The following is a 25,079-nucleotide window of genomic DNA, read 5'->3' as shown; positions in this document are numbered from 1 at the left end:
GCATTTTCCTACGCCAGCACGCCCTCCTCCTCTCTCCTATTACATCCAGAACAGGCGACTTCCACTTCCCGGGAACCTGACAAGTGAATGGCTCTGATGACGCCCCGGAAAGAGCCCACGGCCTGGGGCGGGGGCGGACGCCTGCGGAGGGTGGGGCGGGTTCCGGGGCGCCCCTCGATCGGCTCGCCGCCGGGAAAGGGCACCGAGCTGCCATCGACCGGGAGCTCGCGGGCAACGATGCTCGTAAACAAGCCGGGCCGCGCGCCTGCCACCCACAGCGGGCACCGCCCTGAGCCGCGCGCCCACCCCGGCTGCTGGGGTCCGACCGACGCCCCGCACCAGCTCCGACCTCCCGCCCCCGATCCCCCTCCGCGGCGGAAGCCTGGGGCCAGTTAGTGGGGCGAGAGGCGGGAGACAAACCCCGCACCCGCCTTCTCCACGGCGGGCTTCCCGCCTTGGGTGGCATCGCCCCCGCCCGCATCCACAACGAGCCCCTGATTAATAAGCCCGGCCCGGCCCCCGCCGAGCCCCGACCGGGCCTCGGAGGGGAGGGGGAGGGGACGGCGGGAAACGCAGCCCGGTGTCGGCCCGCCTTCCCCCCCGCGCCTCACGCCCATTGGTCAGGCTCGCTGTCCGTCGGGGAACGCGGCGCCAATGCAGGGCTGCGGGGCGGGGCGTCCGCGCGAGTGTGCCTGCGTAACGCAGAGTCACGTGTTGTTTTGCTCTTAGTTCAGTCACTCGGTGCGCGATGTGTTACTCACTGTGCGGCGGGGACCGCGACAAGCCCGGGTCGTCGTTGGTGGCAGCAGCAGCAGCGGCAGCAACGGCAGCAGCGGCCCCAGTGGCAGAGTGGGCCCCGAGTGTCCAGACGTAGACCGGCGTCGCGCAGTGCAGAACGGTGGCAGCAGGCCGGCCGCGCGCGTTCTAAGCTCGGCCCCGCGGCTCGGGGACCCCGACTCTCGGCCCAGCCAGCCAGTCCCCGGGCGCCGCCCGAGAGCCCGGGAGGCAGCGGCCGCGGACAGTCGAAGCGGGGAGCGGCCATCGCCCGCGCCGAGCATCCTTCGGAGCGGCGGGGGGCCCTGCGCCACCTAGTCGCGCGCGCCTCCTAGCCCACCGCCTGGGCCCGGGGGACGCGCGCGCGTGGCCGGGCGGCCGGGCGACGGGTGGCGGGGAGCCGCCCCCGCCCGCGCCCCTCGGCCCTCTCCATCCCCTGTTCGCCCAGCCAGGCAGAGAGACCTGAAGCGGCGGCGATGGCTAGCGCGACCCTGCCTGGGCCCCCCGCGTCGGCGGGCGGGGACGGCCCGAACCTCAATAACAACAACAACAACAACAACAACCACAGCGTGCGCAAGTGCGGCTACCTGCGCAAGCAGAAGCACGGCCACAAGCGCTTTTTCGTGCTGCGCGGCCCCGGCACGGGCGGCGATGAGGCATCCGCGGCTGGGGGGTCGCCGCCGCAGCCTCCGCGGCTGGAGTACTACGAGAGCGAGAAGAAGTGGAGGAGCAAGGCGGGCGCGCCGAAGCGAGTGATCGCGCTCGACTGCTGTCTGAACATCAACAAGCGCGCGGACGCCAAGCACAAGTACCTGATCGCCCTCTACACCAAGGACGAGTACTTCGCCGTAGCGGCGGAGAACGAGCAGGAGCAGGAGGGCTGGTACCGCGCACTCACCGACTTGGTCAGCGAAGGCCGCTCTGGCGATGGGGGCTCGGGCACCTCCGGCGGCTCTTGCAGCGCCTCTCTCCCGGGAGCCCTGGGTGGCTCAGCGGGCGCCGCTGGCTGTGATGACAACTACGGGCTCGTGACGCCCGCCACGGCAGTCTACCGCGAGGTGTGGCAGGTGAACCTGAAGCCTAAGGGACTGGGCCAGAGCAAGAACCTGACTGGTGTATACCGCCTATGCCTGTCTGCGCGCACCATCGGCTTCGTGAAGCTCAATTGCGAACAGCCGTCGGTGACGCTGCAGCTTATGAACATTCGCCGCTGCGGCCACTCGGACAGCTTCTTCTTCATCGAGGTGGGCCGTTCGGCCGTCACCGGTCCCGGCGAGCTGTGGATGCAAGCCGACGACTCGGTGGTGGCGCAGAACATCCATGAGACCATCCTGGAGGCTATGAAGGCACTCAAAGAGCTCTTCGAGTTCCGGCCTCGCAGCAAGAGTCAGTCGTCCGGGTCGTCAGCCACGCATCCCATCAGCGTGCCGGGGGCGCGCCGCCACCACCACCTAGTCAACCTACCCCCTAGCCAGACCGGCCTGGTGCGCCGCTCCCGCACTGACAGCCTGGCGGCCACCCCCCCAGCAGCCAAGTGCACTTCGTGCCGGGTTCGTACGGCCAGCGAGGGCGACGGCGGCGCGGCAGGCGGGGCCGGGACGGCAGGAGGCAGGCCGATGTCGGTGGCAGGGAGCCCCCTGAGTCCCGGGCCGGTGCGCGCGCCCCTTAGCCGCTCGCACACCCTGAGCGCCGGCTGCGGAGGCCGCCCGAGCAAAGTGACTCTGGCGCCGGCAGGGGGAGCCCTGCAACACAGCCGCTCCATGTCCATGCCCGTGGCGCACTCGCCGCCTGCAGCCACCAGCCCAGGCAGCCTGTCCTCCAGCAGTGGACACGGCTCGGGCTCCTACCCGCTGCCTCCAGGCTCCCACCCGCACCTGCCTCATCCACTGCATCACCCCCAAGGCCAGCGTCCGTCCAGCGGTAGTGCCTCCGCCTCGGGCTCCCCCAGCGACCCGGGTTTCATGTCCCTTGATGAGTATGGCTCCAGCCCTGGCGACCTGAGAGCCTTCAGTAGCCACAGGAGCAACACACCCGAATCAATCGCGGAGACCCCGCCAGCCAGAGATGGCAGTGGGGGCGAACTCTATGGGTACATGAGCATGGATAGACCCCTGAGCCACTGTGGCCGCCCTTACCGTAGGGTCTCAGGGGATGGGGCCCAGGACCTGGATAGAGGACTGAGGAAGAGAACTTATTCCCTAACCACGCCTGCCCGGCAGCGGCAGGTACCTCAGCCTTCCTCTGCCTCTCTAGATGAGTACACTCTCATGAGGGCCACCTTCTCTGGCAGTTCAGGTCGCCTCTGCCCATCCTTCCCTGCGTCCTCTCCCAAAGTGGCCTACAACCCTTACCCAGAGGACTATGGAGACATTGAGATTGGTTCTCACAAGAGTTCCAGCAGTAACCTGGGGGCAGATGATGGCTACATGCCCATGACCCCTGGGGCAGCCCTCAGAAGTGGTGGCCCCAATAGCTGCAAGAGCGATGACTACATGCCCATGAGCCCCACCAGCGTGTCTGCTCCCAAGCAGATCCTGCAGCCACGTTTGGCAGCGGCCTTGCCCCCTTCGGGAGCAGCTGTGCCAGCGCCCCCTTCAGGGGTGGGTAGGACCTTCCCAGTGAACGGAGGTGGCTACAAAGCCAGCTCCCCAGCAGAGAGCTCCCCAGAAGATAGTGGGTACATGCGAATGTGGTGTGGCTCCAAGCTGTCTATGGAGAACCCAGACCCCAAGCTACTCCCCAATGGGGACTACCTCAACATGTCCCCCAGTGAGGCAGGCACGGCAGGGACCCCACCTGACTTCTCAGCAGCTTTGCGTGGAGGCAGTGAAGGCCTCAACGGCATCCCTGGCCACTGCTACAGCTCTTTGCCCCGCTCTTACAAGGCTCCCTGTTCCTGCAGCGGAGACAATGACCAGTATGTGCTCATGAGCTCCCCTGTGGGCCGGATCTTAGAAGAGGAGAGACTGGAGCCCCAAGCCACCCCAGGGGCTGGCACCTATGGGGCAGCTGGTGGTAGTCATACCCAGCCTCATCACTCAGCAGTGCCTTCCGCCATGAGGCCGAGTGGCATCGGTGGTCGCCCTGAAGGCTTCCTGGGCCAGCGCTGTCGGGCAGTGCGGCCCACACGCCTATCGCTAGAGGGACTGCAGACCCTTCCCAGCATGCAAGAGTACCCTCTACCCACAGAGCCCAAGAGCCCTGGCGAGTATATCAACATTGACTTTGGTGAGACGAGTACCCGTCTGTCTCCGCCTGCCCCCCCACTACTGGCATCTGCGGCCTCATCCTCTTCACTGCTCTCAGCCAGTAGTCCTGCTTCATCCCTGGGTTCAGGTACCCCAGGCACCAGCAGCGACAGCCGGCAGCGCTCTCCGCTCTCTGACTATATGAACCTGGACTTCAGTTCTCCCAAGTCCCCCAAGCCTAGCACCCGCAGTGGGGACCCAGTGGGCTCCATGGATGGCCTTCTCTCTCCAGAGGCCTCATCCCCATACCCACCGCTGCCCCCGCGTCCGTCCACTTCTCCTTCCTCCTTACAGCAGCCTCTGCCACCTGCCCCGGGAGACCTATACCGCCTGCCTCCAGCATCAGCTGCCACTTCCCAGGGTCCCACTGCTGGCTCCTCAATGTCCTCTGAGCCTGGGGATAATGGTGACTATACCGAGATGGCCTTTGGTGTGGCTGCAACCCCGCCACAACCTATTGCGGCACCCCCCAAACCAGAAGGTGCCCGAGTGACCAGTCCCACATCGGGCTTGAAGCGGCTAAGTCTCATGGATCAGGTATCTGGGGTGGAGGCCTTCCTTCAAGTCAGCCAGCCTCCTGACCCCCACCGGGGTGCTAAGGTCATCCGTGCAGACCCACAGGGGGGACGTCGTCGCCACAGTTCAGAGACCTTCTCCTCTACCACCACCGTCACCCCAGTGTCCCCATCCTTTGCCCACAATTCCAAGCGCCACAATTCGGCCTCTGTGGAAAATGTCTCTCTCAGGAAAAGCAGTGAAGGCAGCGGCACCCTGGGAGGAGGTGATGAGCCACCCACATCCCCAGGACAGGCACAGCCCTCAGTGGCTGTGCCCCCAGTGCCACAGGCTAGGCCATGGAACCCTGGTCAGCCCGGAGCTTTGATTGGCTGTCCTGGAGGCAGCAGTTCTCCCATGCGCAGAGAGACCTCCGTGGGTTTCCAGAACGGCCTCAACTATATCGCCATCGATGTGAGAGGCGAGCAGGGGTCCTTGGCGCAGTCTCAGCCGCAGCATCCGCAGCCAGGAGACAAGAACTCCTGGAGCCGGACCCGTAGCCTTGGGGGGCTCCTCGGCACCGTCGGAGGCTCGGGCGCCAGCGGAGTGTGTGGGGGTCCAGGCACTGGAGCTTTGCCCTCTGCCAGCACCTATGCAAGCATCGACTTCCTGTCCCATCACTTGAAGGAAGCCACAGTCGTGAAAGGTGAGGCCCTTTGACCTTGAGGATGGGGGAGGGAGAGTGGCGTATTGGGTGACTTTGGATGCCACTCTTACTGTGCTTCCTTGGCTTAATTGCCAACGTGCTGGCTGGGCCCTCTCCCTCTTGGCTACCATGTTGTTGTTGTCTTTCTCCAAAGAGCTTGGCAGGAAGGTGGACTTGGCTTTTGAGTAGAATTGATGTCTTCCCCCATGGTTGGGAGACTTTGACCTTGTTGTAGGTCCAGCCACCTCTTTCCTGGGTTCTTGTGGTCCTGCCCTAACCTTCGGTCTCAGTGTAGGTGCTACAGAGCGGAAAGTTGTTTAGATCTGTGCAGTAGAAGTTGCTCAAGGCACCAGCTACTGGTTCTCTGTGTGAGTGGCTGGTCCCAGGTCGTTGCTGCTCAGACACAGGGCTTATTTAAACATACCCAAGAGCCCCTCAGCGATGAAGTGAGCATGAGTCTCCATGCTGCTCACGTGTAGACTGTGACAAGCCTGTCCATCAGGGGTACCGTACGTAGTTCTCCCATGGGAAATGGTAGCCGTGTGGCTTGGCTCACGAACCCCGGCAGTCGTGGTTCTCACCTGTGCATAACGGGAGTTTCCTGGAGTGTTTCCTGTCTGCAGATACTAGGCAAGTACACCTCCCGGGGACCAGGACCAGGACCCGGCAGAATGGCATTGTTAATAAGTCCCCGGGTAATGCTGGGACTGTGATGTGGGCATACCCGGTAGCAGATCCTTGGGGAGGTTTGAGAACTCCAGAGCCATTGGAAAGGTCCTTGCAGGGTGGTAGAGGTTGGCAGAGGGACAGGATGGGCTCTGCTTCCCAGAGCACCGCATACACTAACACTCAGCGGTGTTTCAGAATCAGAGATTGAAAGAGACTGTAAAAGATGAGAGTGTATGGTCTTTTTCAGGAACAGTGGGTCTGGAGGGTGCCCAGCACGCCCCTCCCCACCCCCTGCCCCTTATCAAATATCCATGAGCACAGGCAACTGGTGAAGCTACCCCATCTCAGACATGGCTGGGGTGTGCAGGGGAACAAGGGAGCTGGAGTGCTGAATTCTGTTCCTGTCTGTGTTTCTACATGGGGTTGCTAGCAGGACAGACAGACTGTGTGCCATAATGGAGCCAGTGGTGTGGTCTGGGTCTCAAAGGGACCTGTATACTTTTGGTTCTTAAAGTAAGCAGGCCAGTTGAATGCTGTCTACATTGAGGGAGGCTGTGTGTATATTTGGGGCCATTAACTCATTAGATCCAGGTTTACAGCTTGGGATGAATCCTGGCAAATTGTGGGGTAATAGATGAAAAGCTAATTCTTATTATTATAATTACAACTGGAGCAGAGGAAGAGGAGTATCTAGGAATTACCAGTAGTAATACAGCACTTCAACAGCTAATTAAATCAACGGGAAGTTGGCAGAATGTGTCTCTTCCGTGGTGAATCTCTCAGCCGAAGGTCGCTTTGTCAAGGTCTTACTAAACAGTACAGATTTCTAGTGCTAGGGAGTTGAGGATAGCTACACCACAGGCCACATAAACACAGCAGTGTGTGACTGAATGGGGGAATTCGTTCTGTTTGCCTCACCCACACACTTACTTAGCAACTTCCATGTCCCTGGTAAAGGAGTAAACATGTCGAGTTGAGGCTGGGTGGGTGGTCTCCTACTTTGGGAACACAGGCCGAAGTCCAAGCTTTGAAGCTCGAGGCCTGTGTTATAGTCACTGCTTTCAGAAAAGGGATTCCCTGGCACATCAGAAAGAATGCTGACCTGCAGGAGTCAGTTTGTTTAGACACCTGGTTCATCTACTCCTGCTTAAGGTTTCCCACAAGGATAGAGTTCCTACCAGTCTTCAGGGTTCACACGTGTGAAATCTAAATGGCTCTCCATACAAGCAGACATGGGAGCAATTAGGTTACTGTTATTCTGAATTCTGTGGGTTTCATGTTAAAAACTCCTTACTAAAAGGAGGTATTTAAAGGGAAAACAGATAACTAAAATTCATCTGCTGTGCCAAAGCCACATGTTCAAGGGGAGGCATACAAGCCAAATTAGATTTCTAGCAAATTGGTTTGAGCAGAGAGCAGCCTCAGAGTGGGGGGAAGTTCGCATGCGATCTTAGCTTGCTGAGCTGGGCCCTCGATGTCTGATGAGCCACAAAGGACCATTGGGAATCCCAGGATGGACATCTTTATGTGTATAGCTCACGTGCAGGTAGACATTGGCGATGTGCACAGGTTGAAAGCTCTCTGCAGAGTGGTGTGTTTGAGAGCATGGTTTGTAGAAACATGAGTTTGAAGCTGATGCAGAATGTTCCGTAGACACAGAGTCCTGGCAGTGTTCCATAGTTGACTACAGTTGAATTGGAAATGGGGAGGTGGATTTCTTAAACTCAGCGGGTGAAGAAGCTAGTAAACGCCTGGTATGCATTCCTGTGAAGGAAGTCTGATTAATCTGTAAGAATTGCTGTCTTCTTGGGAACTGAAAATTAATTGGGCTATGTTTTAAAACTACTTCTGATAAGACTATGCACATTTTTTTCCTCAGTAGGACTGGATTGGTAAGGTCCCCTGGTATGGCTCTCCTTCAGAGAGGAGTTTTCATTCCATGGGTTTCTAAAGTGTAAGAAGCTGATTTGATTAGTTAGATAAGTACTATGGGAAAAAAACCTACATTTAGTTTTGTTTGATCGAAAGTCTATCCACACATCCAATTTCTACCAGATTGGCAAGTGAGTGAGGTGTTTGCAGAGGAGCTTGATTTAGTCTAGAAAGTTCTGCCTTTGGAAGTGCTTCATTTCCAGAGCCAGTGCAGTAGCCTTGCCCAGCCTCTTATCTCCCAGTGGGTGCCACCTGGGCATGGTGCTGCGCAGGGTGGCTCCCACCTCCTAAAGAAGCAGCAGCTGAAGTGCTAAAGAAAGCACTCAGGCTTTGGTGAATGAAAGTCACGTGGCCAGTTCTGCTTCCTTTATTGAAAGAAAAGCCTTTACTGAAGTAGTTGGAAGAAGGAAGGAGGGTGGGGCCAGGAAGCCAGGCTTCTGATTGCTAATCTTCTCCAGAGAGCCACATACCCACTTTGTCAGCAGTTGATTCCTGTCCTTCCCATGCTGGGTCACAAGGAAAGGAGAAGAAGGGTGTCCTAAGCCCGTGCAGGGGAAGTGCTAAGAAAACAGCCTCTCCACGTTGTCAGGAATGTGCGCAGTGAGGGGACTTCGGAAAATAAGCACTCCTACATTAAAAATTAGTAAATAAAGCCTATGGGACAGGCGGTACTTGGAGACTGGAGACCATGCCTTCTGGACCGCTTACCTTCCCTGCCCCAGTTTTGGCTGTGTTCTTTCTCTAAGAACCACACCTCTTTTCTTTAAGAATTTAGCCAGGTGGGTAGCTCAGCCTTAGAGCAATGAGAGGAGAGCAGCGAAACAAAACAGGAAAAGATTCCTTCCAGAAATAAAAAGAAAGGGAAAAAAAAAAAAAAGGAAAGGAAAAGAAGAAAGCAACAATGTAGATATTCAAATTGCATAGTAGCAGAACAATGAAAAACAGAGCTGTCTGCCTGGCTTCAAAGCACACTATATCCCCTCTGTGATGTCTTCAGGTATTAAGAGCTGTTGACAAGGCGAGGATGTATAATTAGAATATACATTTTAGAAAACTGACTCTTAATGTTGGAAGCTGTAATCTAACAGCCAAGCCCTTAAACTTCCGATGTTTAATTAGCCAGCGTTCTGTTCATCTGGGATTTGGTTCTGTTTGTTGATTTTACTGGAGGGTCACTCCTGAAGTTTTGATTTCAGCACTGTGCTGACTGTCTGTAGGGTAGGAAAGTGCTGGATTCTTGCTCTTCACCCCTCCCCCCGCAAAGAGCAATTTTAATAGCAGTAGCTGGGCATAAAGGCGTCCTGTTAGAATCCTACTAACAGCTTTTCTTTGGAAGCATAGTCTAAGAGCTAGGTAAATTTGCTATCAGATTTGGCAAGCAGGCCAGCTTTTTGTTTTGTTTTAGGAGGGGGCCTTGGATAGTGCAGAATTGAATGTTCTCTGTTCACCTTGGAAACAAGGGGAAATGTAACTTTATTCGTGTGTCCACATTGCCACTCTGACTCAGAGGGGAGAGGAGCCCCAGCTGTGGTAGGGATGGACTCTCTCTCTGTAAGCATTTCTAGACCAGCATGAATAGAGTGTATGGTTGAATACAAGGTGTGCCAAGCATTTAACGTTGCCATTTTAGCACACATTTTCTGCATGTCCACAGTGCATGGCTGCAGAGGTTGTACACCTTATCTAGCTATGGGTTTTGTAGCAGCGATGCTTTGCATATGTAAACAGAGTCCGCTGTATCCATTTTAGTGTTTTAATGCACCAGTCAAGATTGCAGGGGGGAGGAGGTAGTTGAGGTGAATAGCAAAAGGTAAGAGGGTAGGTGTTTCTGGAGGGAGATGCTGATGTCAGTGGTGGCTACTGGTCTTTGAGTATCTTTTAGGGGTAGTTTCCTAGGCTTATACTGAGGGTGCCTTGAAGTTACACATGCAGAAGAAAGTTGGACTAGACAGGGAGGCAAGCTGCACACAGGAGCTGCTTGTTAGGTGCAGAATGTGCCAGACGCTTCCAAGCTTGGCCGTCTTACTTCTTAATTTAATTCATTGTGTTAGAATGCTGAAATAGAGTTGGTTTAAAATGTACAGGCAGTGTGTGGATGAGAAAGCAGTTCGTTTAATAATTGCATTTTCTTTTCCTGTTAAACTAGAAAAAAAAAAAATACTTACCCAGTCATAGTTATTTGTCCAAAAGACATGCTAAAAAGAGCAGGCAAATGATTTAAGCCCTGTTCACTTTCTTGCATGTGGCATTTATGCAATGATGTTGGCAAAATATTTCTTACTTCTAGTGCATTTACTGAAATTGGGTCAAACATTTGGACCCATGGTATATCTTAAAGATAAATTATTACATGTACTTGGTACCAAGCCTTTTAAAAAAGTATCAGGTTTTTCACAAATATATGTTTAGAACTGATATTTGTGTATTTTTCCCATACTGTTTTTTCCAAAAATCATCTTTTTATTTCTTTCTAATTGAGGCTAAATGCTAACATATTTTCTGAATATTCATTCTTTATACGGTCACTTCAAAAAATATTAGTCCTTTACTCTTTCATCTACAAGGAGTTAGCACAGGTGATTTACCATGATATTTAAGCTTTGGGTTTTTGGTTTTTGTTAATGCATAAATGTAAACTCTATAGTTCATCCTAGGATATAGTTTTCATTATCTCTTCAAAAGCCATATGTTGGCATTAGGGGTGACTCTGCGTTTTTGCATGGTCATAGTGCAGTGTTTAATATTTATTACTATAACATGCTTTCTCTGCTCGCTCTGTGGACTTAACTTGGGCCATCTTCAGGGACCAAAGTATGTTATTAACAATCCAGAAACATGCTGAACATAAGCTGATGCTGAAAGAATTCTACTCATGATGCATGATGAAAAATGAAACAAATGTTCTAAGCAAAGCTGAAAGGAAATGTCCCAGGGCAGAAGTGGGTGGTTTTCAAAGCCGTCTCTTTGTAATGCTTTATTTCTCTAAGTATAACATCATGTGACATTTATACATCTTTTGCAATGTCTGCAGAATCAGCTTTTATAGGTATGAATGTTTTTTGTCTGTATTTATGTCTATACACCACATTTGTGCGTGTTGACCACAGAGGCCAGAAGAAATCATCAGAGCCCATGGAGCTGGGTTTCCAGCTGTTAGCTGCTTTGAGGGTGCTGGGAACCCAAACCAGGTCCTCCAGGAGGAGCAGCAATTGTTCTTCATACCTGAGCTGTTACTCCAGCCTCAGAGCCTGCTGGTCAGGAGGACCAGGTGACCTCTCCAAGGTCCTTAAGAAAACAGGAGGGGTGGTCTTGGCCTCTTAGGTCCTACCTAAGGCAGGCTCTTTACATTGGATTATCAGCACGGACAAAACCACTCCACTTCAGCATCTCCCACTGACCCTGTAGTTCTTGTTTCGCTCATTCAGCAGTGAATTTCCACCCCGTTTTCCTACTTAGGATATTCAGAGTGAAGTGGAAACAGTTAAGGAAGAAGAATGGAAGAAAGGACATTGTGGGCAGCCCCTCTTCCTTAATTATTTTAGCCAGTTTCTGCCTGTCAATGTAAGAACTTCATCGTGTTCATGTCTCACCCACCCAGTCCCCTTTTGTCCATGGATTTTCAGACTTATCTTCTGGCAATAACTTGTGGTCCAGCCTTGCCCCTGGACCTCTTGAGGTCTCCTGAGTGCGATATTTCTGTTCCTCTGGCAGTCTTTAAGTTTCATTAAAGAACACAGGAGATGGGACTTGATAGAGAATTTTGCCTCCGCATACATTAAGCCCATTCAGCTCCATGTGGGAACAGTATCCGGTGCAGAGTAGAGTCCAGAAGTGCATTCAAGGACATGGAGCTGGGGGGCCACTGCCTCAACAGTGTGCCTGCAGGCTGGTCAGACTTAATCTGGATAGAGCAGTTATTAAATATCATCAGGAGAGCATTGGAGATGGTGGTCCAGAGGTTGGCACACCCCGGGTGATCATCTGAGTGCTATACCTGTATCCCAGGGTCAGCACTCTCCACTGGAACAACTGAACTTGTGCCGTAGGACCCACCAGTCCCCTCCGCAGCCACCTCCCCACCAGACCCCGCCCACACCCCACTGTTATTCTGTGTAAGGAACTGCTTGGTTGTAGACAAAGGGTGTGTTTGAGGTAGAAAAGCAAAGTGGCTATTGAGAAGATCGCTCACACAAAAGACAGAGGAGTGTGGGGACTCTTGTAAGGAAGTCATTTTTTCAAGGCTAGTTCATTGTGAAGGCTGACGCTGTCTGGTGGTGCCGAAGCCAACACCCTTCGAGAACAGAGCCAGCCCTGCTGACCTGTCATGCACCTGGGTTAAGATTCTTCCCTTTCTGTGTCTTTGTCCTATTCGTGGAATATCATACACCGACCAGTTCGTAGTCAGCTGTTGTAGGGTGGTTATCTTCCCAGGACCCAGTATCCCACAGGGTCATCTTATTGTTCTTGAGGTCCTTAAAAAAAGGTTGTGGGGGAGATTATTTAGCTGGATTTTTGCATGATGACAAATGAGTTTCATTCGAATTCAGTTGGACACAAGCTGCCCCTTTTGGAGTTAGTGTGATTATGAGAGCAGACTCACCAAGAGTTCATTAGATGCTCACAGTACCTAAAAAGCATGGGCTGGAGCAGGCTGATAGAGACTTCCAATCAGAGTAGAACCAAGGCAACTTATCCAGGTACAGGAGAGAGTCGGGTTCAAAGTTCACCATCTTGCCATCATGGATCTGTTGAGAATATTCTAGAAATGGAATATTCTGGAGTGGAAAAGTGACCTGAGTGCCCTAACAGAAGTCTTGGCCACTATGTCTGTTATTGAAGAAGCAAAAAGAGGCGACATCCTGAAAGCATCGAGAGGGAGAATGGGTAGGGTAGATGCATCTTGGGACCACAGGTCCATCTTGGGGGCACTGACTTGTGCATTGAGTTTAGAGAGAGGAGGAATTTGGGTGGGCAGAGGTGCTATGTCACTGAGCAGCCCCTGGTGAGGTGTGGTTCCCTTCATCCTTATCTCTGTTCTGGGTCTTCAGGGTGGTCCACAGTGCTTCTTGCTTGAAAGGACAGCTGGCTCCTGCAGGATGGATTGCCCTAGTGTTCAGGGGTGATTGTCTTTATGGTGGTGGTAGTGGGGGGGCTGCCTTGGGAGCTTCTGCTGTTCCTGGAATCAAAACTGACAGTAAGTCCAGAACAGTCACTTATCTTTATGCCTTCAGCTTTGGAGGGGATGAGCTAGATTAGGCGGAATGAAGCGGGCCTCTGAGCCAGTGTCACACACACACACACACACACACACACACACACACACACACACACACACGGGCAAGATGCTAATACGTCAGGCTTTTGCCCTTTTTTTAGTTACTTTGTGGGCTCACATGAGAAGGCAATGCTTTTTCACCAGAGTAGCTTCTGGACGTATTTAATTAAGAAGTTAGTTGTAAAACCCAGGATCCCCGCTTTCTGGTGTGCTTGGGGAGGCCCTCTTGCTATCACACAGAAGTCTTTTCCAAGTATGGTGTGTGTGGATTTCCCCGAGCAAGGCTTATGCCTCCCTGTAGTTGAGTGTATTCCAGGAAGCTGCTTGTCACTGCTGTGACCCTGCTGTCCTATCCCTTCCTAGTTGTGAGAGGAGCAGAGGGAAGCTCCTCTCTCCTCCCTTCCCCCCCAGAGTTAGGCCACTCTGGGCTACTGCCCTGTCCTCTGTCCTGCTCAGGATCTTAGCCACCCTTGGCAGATAAGGATGGTGAAGTGGGTGAGAGGTCGTAGAGAGATGACTTCACTAAAATTTAAAAGTTTGCAAATAACGGTTTGGAGGCTCAGAACATTAAGCAGGCAGGACTCACCACGATACGGATTCGAGATCTCTGCTGAGTTTTTGTGTGACAAGGACAGAAATGGTCTAAGTAGGACTGTGTGGTACTGAGCAGGTATGGCAGACTCCTAAGTCCTCAGAAACACCTGGAAAGGAGGATCCAGTGGTCACTTTGGATGCTGTTCCAGATGTGGAGATCTGACTTGCTTGGGGATGTACCTTCCATGAGTGCTGGGCGGAGGTGGAGGCTGACTGACCAGTGAGAGTGCACAGGAGATTGAGAATCCTCTGGTCTGTCAGTGTGCAGAACACACATGACAGATGTCTCCAGCCAGCAACATGCATGGTTTTAGAAGCTCGATGGTGTTTGGAGCCAGTTCAGCCTCACTCTGCTAAATCACATTTTAGAGGCAATGCCTTAGAGAACTGTCTGTCCTGACAAACCAGGAGTGTGAAGATTCATCCTTCCATGTCTCACCTCCATGACTCATGACTCCCTTCTGGAAGTCAAAGCACAACTTGCTGCTTTCTGAGGGAAATCGAGGAAAAGTTATTTTCCACTATTTCATGTAGACCACGATTCACATGTGTGTACACGGAAAATTCGTCAAAGCTAGAGTCTTCTAAGGTGGTGTTCTGAGGGCACTCTCCATCCCTCCCTTCATCTTTGATTGTCCTCTGACCATGAAATTCGGACCCTTTCTCTGCAGACCTTCCTTCTGAGTGGCCACGCCCAGTTGCTGCTGGGCTCCCGCCCATGCCCCTCCCAGCTACTGCAGAGGGCTTGGGAAAAGGCAGAAGTTCACAGGATGTCTGCTGGCTTCCTGGTTGATCTACAGGTCTCTGCCCCTGGGCCTGAATGACAAGAGCAGGTGATATGTCCTTGCTTTGGGTCTAGCTGTGCAGGGAGGGGGGTTGGGAGGGCTGGGGGGGGGGGAGTGGCTTTGTCTATGGTCCTCAACCCAGCTTTTCACCCTCTGTCACAAGGAGCCTTGGCCATGGCTCTGACCCAGGCATCCTGGACCTGAGGACTCTAGTGTGGCTGGCTGGTAGAGGCCCTGCTCAGGCTGAAGTAGTCTTTCTGGATGTGTGGTACACACGAACTTGAGGGCTTTGGTCACCTGTAAGGTGTGCCCGCACTGTCCGAGTCCTCGTGGATCCTGTGGAATTGGCTGAACTGTACCCGAAGGGGCTGGAACAGGCAGGGCAGCCCCTGTTGTGGCTGAATGCTGTGCCACATTGTGGTATACGGTGGGCTTTGCCTTGGTTCTGTCCTGCCCTGGTTTGAGTGGAGCAGGGAGGCAGTCCCCCTTCTCCAGCATTGTCTTCTCAGACTTCTCTCTTTGCCAGAACTGCTTTCCCTGCAGCTTCGCATGCCTAGCGATCCCTCTGCTGCTAGAAATCAGAGTTGTTAGCATTGATGTTCCTGATGCGCCCTAGGAGGGGGAGGGGCTACCGCTGTGACTCCCCAAACAGCCCGAGGAGGAGCCAGCAACCTCCCTCAGCAGCTCAGGTGAGCAGCTCTGGAGAAGTCTCTGTAGTTCAAAACATGGCGTGTGGCTGCCTGCCTGCATGACTGAATAAACTCAGAGAAGTGAAAGAGTCTGACCACAGAGCCGTGAGTCACGCCGCAAGCATGAGCTTCTGATGTAAAAATCAATACTCGCGTATGTTTTGTTTATAGACGTTATGGTTTCTATATAGAATCTCCTTTGATGGTTTCACTGTGATACTTCTGGGGGTGTGGATGAGGTGGGGAGAGATTATCCCTGTCTTCAGGAGTGGGCGTGATTGACTTAGCTGAGAAATCACCTACTCGATGGTGGCCATGGTCCTGGGTCTGACTGACGGAGTTGAGTCATCTTGCTTTGGAAACACATGCATCTCATTGAAGCTTGGAAAGCTGTATGGGTTTTGGGGTGAAGGGATGGCTGCAGAGAATGACTCTGTGCCCCCTGCCCCTCCTCCCCCAGAGAGTGGCAGTATGTGAGAGATGGCTCATGGGGGTGCAAGCTGGGGCAGAGGCCCTGCTCAGCTCTCCATCTTAGTTCCTTATTGCTATGACAAAACAAAGCAACTCAGTAGGGTTTATTTTGACTCTTTGAGTTTGAGATTACAGTCCATCATGATGGGAGGGCATGGGGGCAGGAGCTGGAGACAGAAGGTCACATTGTATCCTCCATCAGGAAACAGAAAGAGGTGAACAGTGTTGCTCAGCTCAGTTTCTCCTGTTTTACTCAGTCCAAGATTCTAGCCTACAGGATGGTGTCACCCACAGTAGGCAGGTGGGGTTTTTTTCAACTCTGTTAACCAGAGGTTTGTTCCCTGGGTGATTGGTTACAGATCCTATCAAATTTACAATCGGTATTAGCCATCATAGCTCCCAGATTTGTTATCAGCTGAAGGGAAAGAGCGTGAATCTGTTCTGAATATTTATTCTACTTTCCCATAATTTGACAAGAAAAAAAAAGAAGGTTTTATAACTTCAGTTGTAAGCATTTTTATAGTGTACATAAAACAGTTTTTTTTTTTACATCAGTGTAAGTCATCATACAAAAAAAAAAATGTGCTAGACCTGAGGAAAAAAATGAGGCTTCTTAGAGAATACTTGTAATTTTAATGCTAGTTCTTGTACCAACTATTTCCATCAGGGTAGAAGCGAAGCCCTTGAAGTGACATTTTCAAATGACCCAAGAAAGATTTGGATTATGAATTGCAGGTGTGGTGTGTATCAGTTTCTCTTTGTGAAGCTGAGTATCAGCAAAGCTTGCATTTAGTAGTGATCAGATAGATTCTGAGCTGTGCTGTGCATTAAGAAGCCAGAGATCCTAAAGAGTGCTGGCTTCACAGTCAGTCTTATGACTCTCGGGGTCTGTAAGAGGATAGCGTGGCCTTTAGCAGACAGTATTGCATTTCTGGAGTAAGCTTGCAGATGATTTCCAAGGCTATCAGTCTCAGGTGTAACACACAGGTGGAAAACTGAAGAACCTGCTTGTGTCTTCTCCAGCTCCTTGTTAAGTGCCGGTGGGATCATCTGCCTTGAAGGGTTGGCAGACTGGTTCTGTGAAGGACTGGACAGGGAAGGTTCATGCTTGGTTACCATAGCTACCCAACTCTGCTTGAGGTGGAAACAGCTGCGCTATGAGAGCGACAGAGGCTGTGACTCGCAGAGTCGCACTGAGATGGCAGGCCTGTACTGTCCCGCCGTCATCTGTGAGGTGGAAGTAGCCTCTTTCCTGCGTATCAGACTAGGTCTTGGTTTCCTTCTGGAGGCTGTGTCTCTCTTCTCTGCTCCGAGAAGTGACATAAGTTGTAAGGTGGTTTTGTTTTGTTGGAGTTTGTTGGACTTAGGTTGACTAGGAGCATGGTCCTGAGGTGCAGAGGACATGAAGGCCAGAAGGACGTGGTCTCCTGCAGTCTAGCAAGCAAGCGAGTTTCCCAAGGCATTTTGAACAAACATCGCCTCGTCTCTCCCTTGTTAAAAGGGTTCAGATACCAGCATGGTATTTAATGTCCTTTGAAGGGAGTTCTATAAAAAGCCAGTGAAAAAGTTTGCATGATCTCATACATAGAATATTAAAAACATCATCAACAACAAAACAACCTCACGTTAAATGTACAGAGAGCTCAATAAAACGTGTCAGGTGACTGAGGAAGGTGTGGGGAGGGAGGAAAGAGAGGGGACAGACAAAGAAATGAGCACATAGGACAGATGGCTCTGTGGAAGTCTACAAGGCGTGACAATTGTATTAGGGATATTTTGTTGTTGTCTTAAAAAAAAAAAAATCCCATGTAACCTTTATCTGCTCTCTCTACCAGAATGCAAAGTAGAGTAGGTGACAGAGGAGGGAGCTGGTTAATCCACCTTCTACTATGTAAATGTGCCCCACAGCATCCTGCTGTAACCCTCACAGCACAAAACAAAACAACCCAGAACAAATGGTGGGAACCTGAGAGGAGACTGGGCTTAAGTGGACTGGTCTGGTTCCCTCACTCCCACTGGGTCCCTAAACCTCTCTGCTGGAAGCCAGAGGGAGCCTCCCACTAGACAACACTATGAAGGAGCTGTCCCTCCCCTGCACAGCCCCACTGGGAGGCCCTCTTTCTTCTGCCTTTTCCCTCTGGTTTGAACCTGGAATTAGCATGCCCTGGTCTGAGAGAAAGGGTTTCCTAGGATATAGAAGCCTCTGGAGGATGGGGGTCGGGCTAGAGGTTGAAAACATTAATCCACGTTGTTGGATCTTGCACCTGCAGGCACTTAGGGGTTCCCAGTAAGGAAGAAGCTAGTTCCATGCCCACATAGGGAAACAGCCATTGAAACATTGGCTTCTAAAAGCCCAGAGGCTGAGCTGGCGCGTTCCCATGGGCAAAGCTTTGGGTGTGTTAGAGGAAGTTTGAAGTGAGGCGCTTGCTTCACAGGCTGGGAGGCCACTGAGCACACCGAGGCTGGGCCGTGAGGAGGCTCCCTTCCTTGAAGGCTGGGTCAGACACTGATTACTCTTCAGCCCTGAGAAAGCTACGTCGTTTCTTCAACCGTCTGGGATCCATTGTGTCATTAGCAAGTTACAACTCGAAGGTAGGGAGTTTAATAACAAGCAGTCAAAACTGAAGGATTTTAATTGTCAGTGGAAGTGTGAGCTCTGTAAAAAGAAGTCGGACTCTCTCAAGCACGTTGTCACAGGGAGCTTTATCATCTGTGTTTTCCTTTTGAATTATGGGTCCCCCCCTCCAATTTAGATGAAAGGTTAAGTAACCGTTTTTCTTAGAATCTCTGGGTTTGTTATCACACCCAACCTTACATTTTTTTTTTCAAATGCTTTTAGCAAAGTAAGAAGATACTAAATTATCAGGCATATTTTTCTAGGAATTTCTCTTCCAACTGAAAAGCCTGTTTTCCCAACTAGTTCTGTGGTTTTTTGTTGTTGTTTGGGTTTTTTTGTTTTTTGTTTTTTGGGGTTTTTTTGTTTTGTTTTTTTGTTTTTGTTTTGTTTTTTTGTTTTTTTGTTTTTTGTTTTTTGTTTTTTTGTTTTTTTGTTTTTGCCTGAACTGGGCATTGAGATAGCCTTGAAGGATGTGGGGACTCGCCAGAGGGTTCATTTCTTCCTTAATTTGATTTGCTGCTAGAGATACAAAATATGTGGCCTCTGGTTTTCTTTTGTCATGCAAATCAATATTCATCTAACTAGCACTAGTAATTCAGAGCCCTGAATATGTGAGGGAGTCCACACCTGCTCTTCTCCGCAATTCACAGAGCCTCAGGGACTCTGAAGGACTCCGGAGTCTATGTTGAGCTCTTTGTGGGAGAGGAGCCTTGCAGAAATCGAGAGACAGAACCTGGGCTTCCCTGGGCAGAACTGCCACTACCCAAGTCTATGCCTGGGACCCTGACCATGCACAAACCCAGAGTCTCATGAGACATTCCAGTGGAAGGAAAGGTATGAGTTGGCCTGGCTCAGGTGCCCCTGGTATGTCTGCCTGGTTTCTTGCTAACAGGCCCTGGGTTTGGTGCTCAGCCTTTTGTGCAGTGGGACTTCACTGTCTTACTGTTGGTCCCATGCACTGTGCAGATCTCCCAGCACTGTGCAGTCAGTCTTCTGTCTCTCTCCCCTTCCCCTGTCCCCTCTCTTTCTCTGGGATCTGAGCAGAACCTTTGGAGATGGACGCATGGTCTCGTTTGGATTCTTTCTGCTCTCTAAGCATAAGGGAAGAGGTGATCCTCAGAGACTTAGCAGTCCTGGCCTGTGACTGGACCCCACTTGGGATGTATCGGTGATATATGTCATCAGTGGCTGCTGAGCAAGGGTGAAGCTGAGTTCTGTAGAAGGGCACAGGGATGGAAGGAGTTTCTCAAACTTGCTTATTTGCTTTCAAGGCTCTGGACACTTACTGTTCTAAAGGATCATCTTTGCTCTTATGGAGTTAGGTGTAGAATTGCAAGGAAATTTCAGATCCTGCAAGGAAATGTCAAATCCTGCAACTAGGTCTCAGCACGAGTTACCACCAGATGCAGGACAAGCGTTGGTGGGTCTGTCCTGTGTGCAGGGCAGGATCCTTCCTGGGTCGTTCCACCACTATGACTGGACAGACAGCTCAGAAATTTCCTTAAGGCACATGCAGAGCAGTGTGGCCATAAATTAATCATCCCTGTGTTGCCTCTAGTGGATTTGACATAGGTAATGAATAAATAAATGTGTACTGGCATCTCATCCTTAGGAACTATAAATATTTAAGGTTGAGCATGTCAGATTAGTAGCGTTAGAAAATATTTTCCTCCCCTCATATTCAACATGAACCAGTCCAATGACAGCCTTAAAAGTAAACAGAGGCACAGGGCACACGCATCCTAGTTCACAGGCACAGGGCACACGCATCCTAGTTCACAGGCATAGGGCACATGCATACTAGTTCACAGGCACAGGGCATGCATGTCCTAGTTTGCATCCAGGTCAGTTCTCAGCCCTGCCTCCACTCTTGCTGGACAGAGAAGGGCAGGGGCTCTGGTGAGAGCAGAATCATAATCTTTGGTGTTCACCCCCACCCCAGCCCCATCCCCAGACCTGGGCCAGCCTTCTGAATGTGACCCTCAGGCAAACATTCTTGCTAGTGTAGGTCAGTGCTCTGGCCAAAATGCTCAACATGATTTTGCCACCTGTTCACACTGGAGGAAGGTGTTTTGTACCTTGGTGTAAAAGATAGCTGGCTTCTGGTGGGCTGAACAGCTCAGATCTTCTCAAGCCCGGATCCAGGGCTTTGAATTGTCCCACCCCAACATCTACCCCATCAAAAGTGCTGGAGCGCATGAAGGGGCTGGTCCTACAGATCCAAAACTATAGGATCTCAACAACACAGGACAGCATCGGGATATTCCAGAGGAGTTCCAATGATATCCCAATATCTATAGAGTAGCAGAAGCCAGAGGCCTTGTACCAGACCAATGAGTCACTGGTGTGAACGTTTGCAAGCAAAGTGTGGACAAGAGGGTATACTGTGGGACATACTGTGACACACTACAGCTTCCACAATGAGATTTTTTTTCCTCTGTTGGGGGGAGGCAGGTATGAGGGGAGAGGGAGATGAGTGGGGTTGGGGATCATTGATGTAAAATCCACAAAGAGCCAATAAAAAGTTAAAAAAAGGAAATGATAGCCAGCTTCAGCCTCAGGCCTCCCTTTCAAAGATAGGAAAAAAAGTGTAAGCCCCTACAGCAGCCTTTCTCCAACCTAACAAACACTCTTCAGTGCCGCTCGCCAGCTTTAAGTCTCTGTGGAGTCGAACCCTCCTCTGGTGTCCACTGAGGCCCCCACTGTTTCTGCAACACCTCCCTCCCCAGGGTCACTTTCTGTGTATATTTATAAAGTTCCCCCCCTCTGCCTTTTCCTCTCCTCCCTCTCTCTCCCTCTCTCTCTCACACAAACTAAGTAGAGATTGAGGCTCAAGCGTCAAAGGTCAGAATTCTGTTGGATGTTAGAGGTGTGTCTAGCCTTATGGTGATGGTATTAGAGCTAAGAAGTTTGACCAGTTTAAGGCTCAGTGTGGCCTTGTGGCAGTCATCATAGGGAGTGATTTGTAAGATAAAAAGGAGGGGTCATTATGATGTGGCATTATGTCTGTGTCGCGTGCATGTACAAACACACATACACACACACAGGGGGGCGGGACTTTAAACATTAGGAACAGAGAGACCTGGGGGCAGAGTCATGATTCTCCTCCACTGAAGGGAGAAGCAGGTGCAGATGGTCACATGATAGTCTTCCTGTCACTTGCTCTGAAGGAGAGTTGGCAGCTTTTTTGGCACTTGGAGTGATGGATGTACCCTAAGAGGTGCTAAGAGCTGAGTGGCAGCAGAGGTTTGGCTGCAGGAAGTTTTAAAAAATGGGGGGGGGGGCATGTATTTGAGATAGAGCCTCACCCTGTATCCATGGCCGACCTGGGGCTCACTGGGTAGACCACGCTGACTTCACCCCCAGAGATCTGCCTTCCTCTGCCTCATGAATGCTGGGGTACACCCAGCTAAGTGTACATATTTTTTAAGAAGAGTGGACTCCAGGCAGCCCTTCCCTGGAGGAATCAGAGGTTACAGAGGTAGTGTGGTGGCCCCTCAGCCAATGGGGAGAGCTGTAGTAGTTGTCAATCCTCCTTCATGCTGGGGAGGCAGGCGGGTCTCCTCCAGCTGCACATGCATAGATGGTTGCCGTGAAGGCAAGAACCCTTGCCTAATCCTCTGATGTGTGTGTGTGTGTGTGTGTGTGTGTAGACTTTTCTCACCTGTGTGTACCCTGCCGCCCCAACTCTAGGACAGCCACCTTGCCTTTGCATCTCTGAGCACGTCTTTTCAGAGGAAAGGTACCCATGCTGATCGCAGGTTCATGGGCTAAGGGAGTTCCTTTTGGTTCTTGGAGCCTGGCTCACCAGTTTTCTTCTCTCTTTTTCAGAGTGAAGCTCTAACAGCTCCATCACCGCTGTGTTGAAAAAACAAAAAAACAAAAAAACAAACAAAAAACACAACTCTGAACCCATTCGAAGGATATGCTTGGCATGTTTCCGACCAACGCTGCTGCTCACTTTCCTTTCAACGGGAGCAATTCTACATTTTGAGACTTCTGTGAATTAGATAAGGAACCAAGAGGCAGGTCCGCCTCTCAGCTGTCCCCACACACCAGCCCTCATCGCACGGTTTGCATTGCATTTTGTTTCCTTTGTGAACTGACGGGCTGATGGTGTACACTCCGGGAGATTGGACGTTTCCGCCGGCGGTGTTGGCCATAAGTCCTGGCCATCGCTGTCATTTTTTTTCTTGTTACTTTCATTTTTGGCAAAGTGGATTAATCCCTCAGCATGCAAGGAGATGCTATAATATACATGGAAGTGGTCAAATCTGGTATTTACTGGCTTACAGTCAAACCTACCACAGTCCTACCTCAGTTCAGGGTGAAGCCGGATTGTTCGGCAGGGTACAGGGCAACTCTGCCCCAGGATCACATGCTGACCTCCGTCTCTCTGTTAAGTCCATGTGGACTCCAGTCCAGGTACCTGAAAGGTTTACCTACGCACAGAGCCTAGTGTGGGACTGACAATTCTCCGTGGGATTGGACTTGAAGATGGATTAATCCTAATAATTCCTAAATGTGACTGGAGCAGCCTCCTTTTGGAGATCATCAGCCGTATTTAGGGGTAGGGGTGGGGATGGGTGGATCTCTCTTTGTATCTATAACAGGCTTGTTGACTCCTCTCTCTGTAGATGTTCATGTAAGTACTTCAGATTGCAAAAGCCTTTTCTCCCCTCCACAAGCCTCCCGTCTCTGAATCTTAGCTCGCCATCCTCAAACCTAAAACTCAACACAGGCATGCTTGTAGCTCAAGGCTGGTTTGGACTTTTGTTTTTTAAATATATTATCTCTGACACAATGTTACTTTTGTTGGTCAACAAGGTTGCCCTGAACAGGAGGGGAGGCATTCCAGCCATTGTACTATGTATGAGTGGCAAAAGAAGAAAACCATCTCTCCCCCTACACTTGCCTGTCAACGGTTCTTGACAGAGACTATCCTGGTTCTGTTGTCAGTGTTCTGGAAATGTCAGTGTTGTGGAATTGTTTCATATGTCACCTAGAAGGGCTGAGCTTGCCGGCAGAATCGCCATCACCTCGCTGCTCCGTCACAGGGCTGGAGGCCCTGCCTCCCTAACCCCCTACTTCCCAGTGCCTGTCTCTAGTCCTATAGAGGCTACACTAATAACTCTTGGAAATGTGAGTTGCTGGTTTATTTTTTAATCATTGTTTTGCTTTTGTTTGGGAGTATATATATATATATATATATATATATATATATATATATATATCACTATAGAATAATGCATTGGTAAGATAAGAAGGGGCTTTTAGAGGATGACCAAAAAAAATTCCATGTCTTAAAAAATATATTTAATGGCAATGCAGCTGTCTTCCTGCTTCCATTGCTGAGGTTGTAGAAGAAGGCTGTATTGCAAGACAAAGTTGAATGTAAATTGATCTCCCCACACCCCGTGTGAATGCTCAAGGTTTACCTTGCTGCAGTTACGCATCTTAAGCAGTTCATGGGCCACACAGCACTGAGGTGGAAGTCCGTTCTGGTGTGTGCTATAGTTTATTGAGCTGTTAAAGGATCTCCTGAAATCTTACCCAGTGTTGATGAGGAACCTGCGCTGCATTTGCTGTGTAACTGAATCAATCCCCCAGGGACAGTAGGACTGATCTGCTGACTACAGCACGTTTAGGCAGATGTGACACACCCTCCATGCTGGGAGTGGTCACCACAGGACACAGAATGGCACATGTCCCTGATGCAGCTGACGTGAACAAGAAGAGAAATGGAGAATACACTAAATCCCCCTCCTCCTGTACATTTCAAGAAGAGCAGGCATATGCAATATTTACATCCTTAATTTAGTTTACAGAATGGAACCAAAATGTGTAAGTGTTACGTTCGCCACACTTCATGCTGTACATTGGGTCTTTGTACATTTTGCTTGACTTAATCTTAAATTTAAACTATTTTTTGCTATATAAACTTTAACAGTTATTAAACAGTGTTTTCTTTGGGTACATGTTTCCTGGATACCAAGATGTTAAATATATTTCTCGCTATTGCGTTTCAACAAGAGACCCGCCCTCCCTGTTGTCTTCCGCTGTACATGCCTGTATATAGGGGTCACGTGATGCCGCTGAAGACGAGAATAAACTGGAGTAGTTTAGTTTGCTGTATTTAGTCTGTATTGACCATGGATGCCCTCCTTAATAGCCATATGCAATAAAATAAAATACATTATTTATGAAATGAATACAGATTGGAGGACATTTTTCTGCACAGATAACCAATTTAACTTAAAACAAGTCTCATCCTGGGTGTCCAGCATCAAGCACTGGGGACTTTTTGGTTTGGTTGGTTGGTTTGGTTTTGGTTTTGGAGGTGTGAGTGTATGTGTGTGGTGTGTGTGTATGGTGTGTGGTGTATGTGTGTGTGTGTATGTTGTATGTATGTGTGTATGTGTTGTATGTGTGTCCCCATATGCTGTAGACTACTTCAGGGAGTCAAGTTTTCTCCTTCCACTGTGTAGATTCCAGAATTAGAACTCAGTTTGCCAGACTTGCTAGCAGGTGCCTTTTACCCACTGAGCCATCTTGCAAGCCCCACTTTCTCCTATTGATACAGTCCAGGATACCAGCCAGGGAACTGTGCCACCGGTGGTGGACAGGTCTTCTGCCCTCCATTAACCTAATGAAGATAATCTCCCACAGAGATACTCAGAGGCCCTTCTTCCATGAGTTTCTAGATTCTGTCAAGTTAACAAAACCATATCAAGAGAATATATTGAGACCTTGTGTTGGCCTGAGTACTGTTCATCACAGTCTTTGTTTTATGGATGAAAAGTCAGGAGTTTGTATCTGTGTAT

At 50.6% G+C, this 25,079-nt stretch overlaps 1 protein-coding gene across 2 annotated transcripts; it reads left to right on the top strand.

Moving 5' to 3' along the window:
• The first annotated feature begins 752 nt into the window (after positions 1-752).
• Irs2 (insulin receptor substrate 2) lies at positions 753-24,486 on the top strand. 2 transcript variants are annotated; one of them, XM_029531754.1, is made up of 3 exons: positions 1,027-5,223; positions 14,365-14,526; positions 22,087-24,486. In XM_029531754.1, the coding sequence occupies exons 1-2, from the start codon at positions 1,251-1,253 to the stop codon at positions 14,484-14,486; spliced, it is 4,095 nt and encodes a 1,364-aa protein (XP_029387614.1). In that variant the 5' UTR covers positions 1,027-1,250; the 3' UTR covers positions 14,487-14,526; positions 22,087-24,486. The 2 variants fall into 2 exon arrangements, with proteins under 2 accessions (XP_021075109.1, XP_029387614.1); XM_021219450.2 differs by lacking the exon at positions 14,365-14,526 and having other exon boundaries at positions 753-5,223; positions 22,087-22,146.
• Positions 24,487-25,079: the final 593 nt, after the last annotated feature.

Source organism: Mus pahari, chromosome 19 (genome assembly GCF_900095145.1).
Source record: "Mus pahari chromosome 19, PAHARI_EIJ_v1.1, whole genome shotgun sequence".
NCBI lineage: Eukaryota > Metazoa > Chordata > Mammalia > Rodentia > Muridae > Mus > Mus pahari.
Note: the sequence above shows the minus strand (reverse complement) of the source record. Positions and strands in the feature narration are given on the sequence as shown.

Coding starts and splice junctions, on each gene's coding strand:
- Irs2 (XM_029531754.1), top strand. CDS start 1,251: ATGGCTAGCGCGACCCTGCCTGGGCCCCCCGCGTCGGCGGGCGGGGAC. Junction 5,224..14,364: donor GGAAGCCACAGTCGTGAAAG/GTGAGGCCCTTT, acceptor CTTTCTCTGCAG/ACCTTCCTTCTGAGTGGCCA.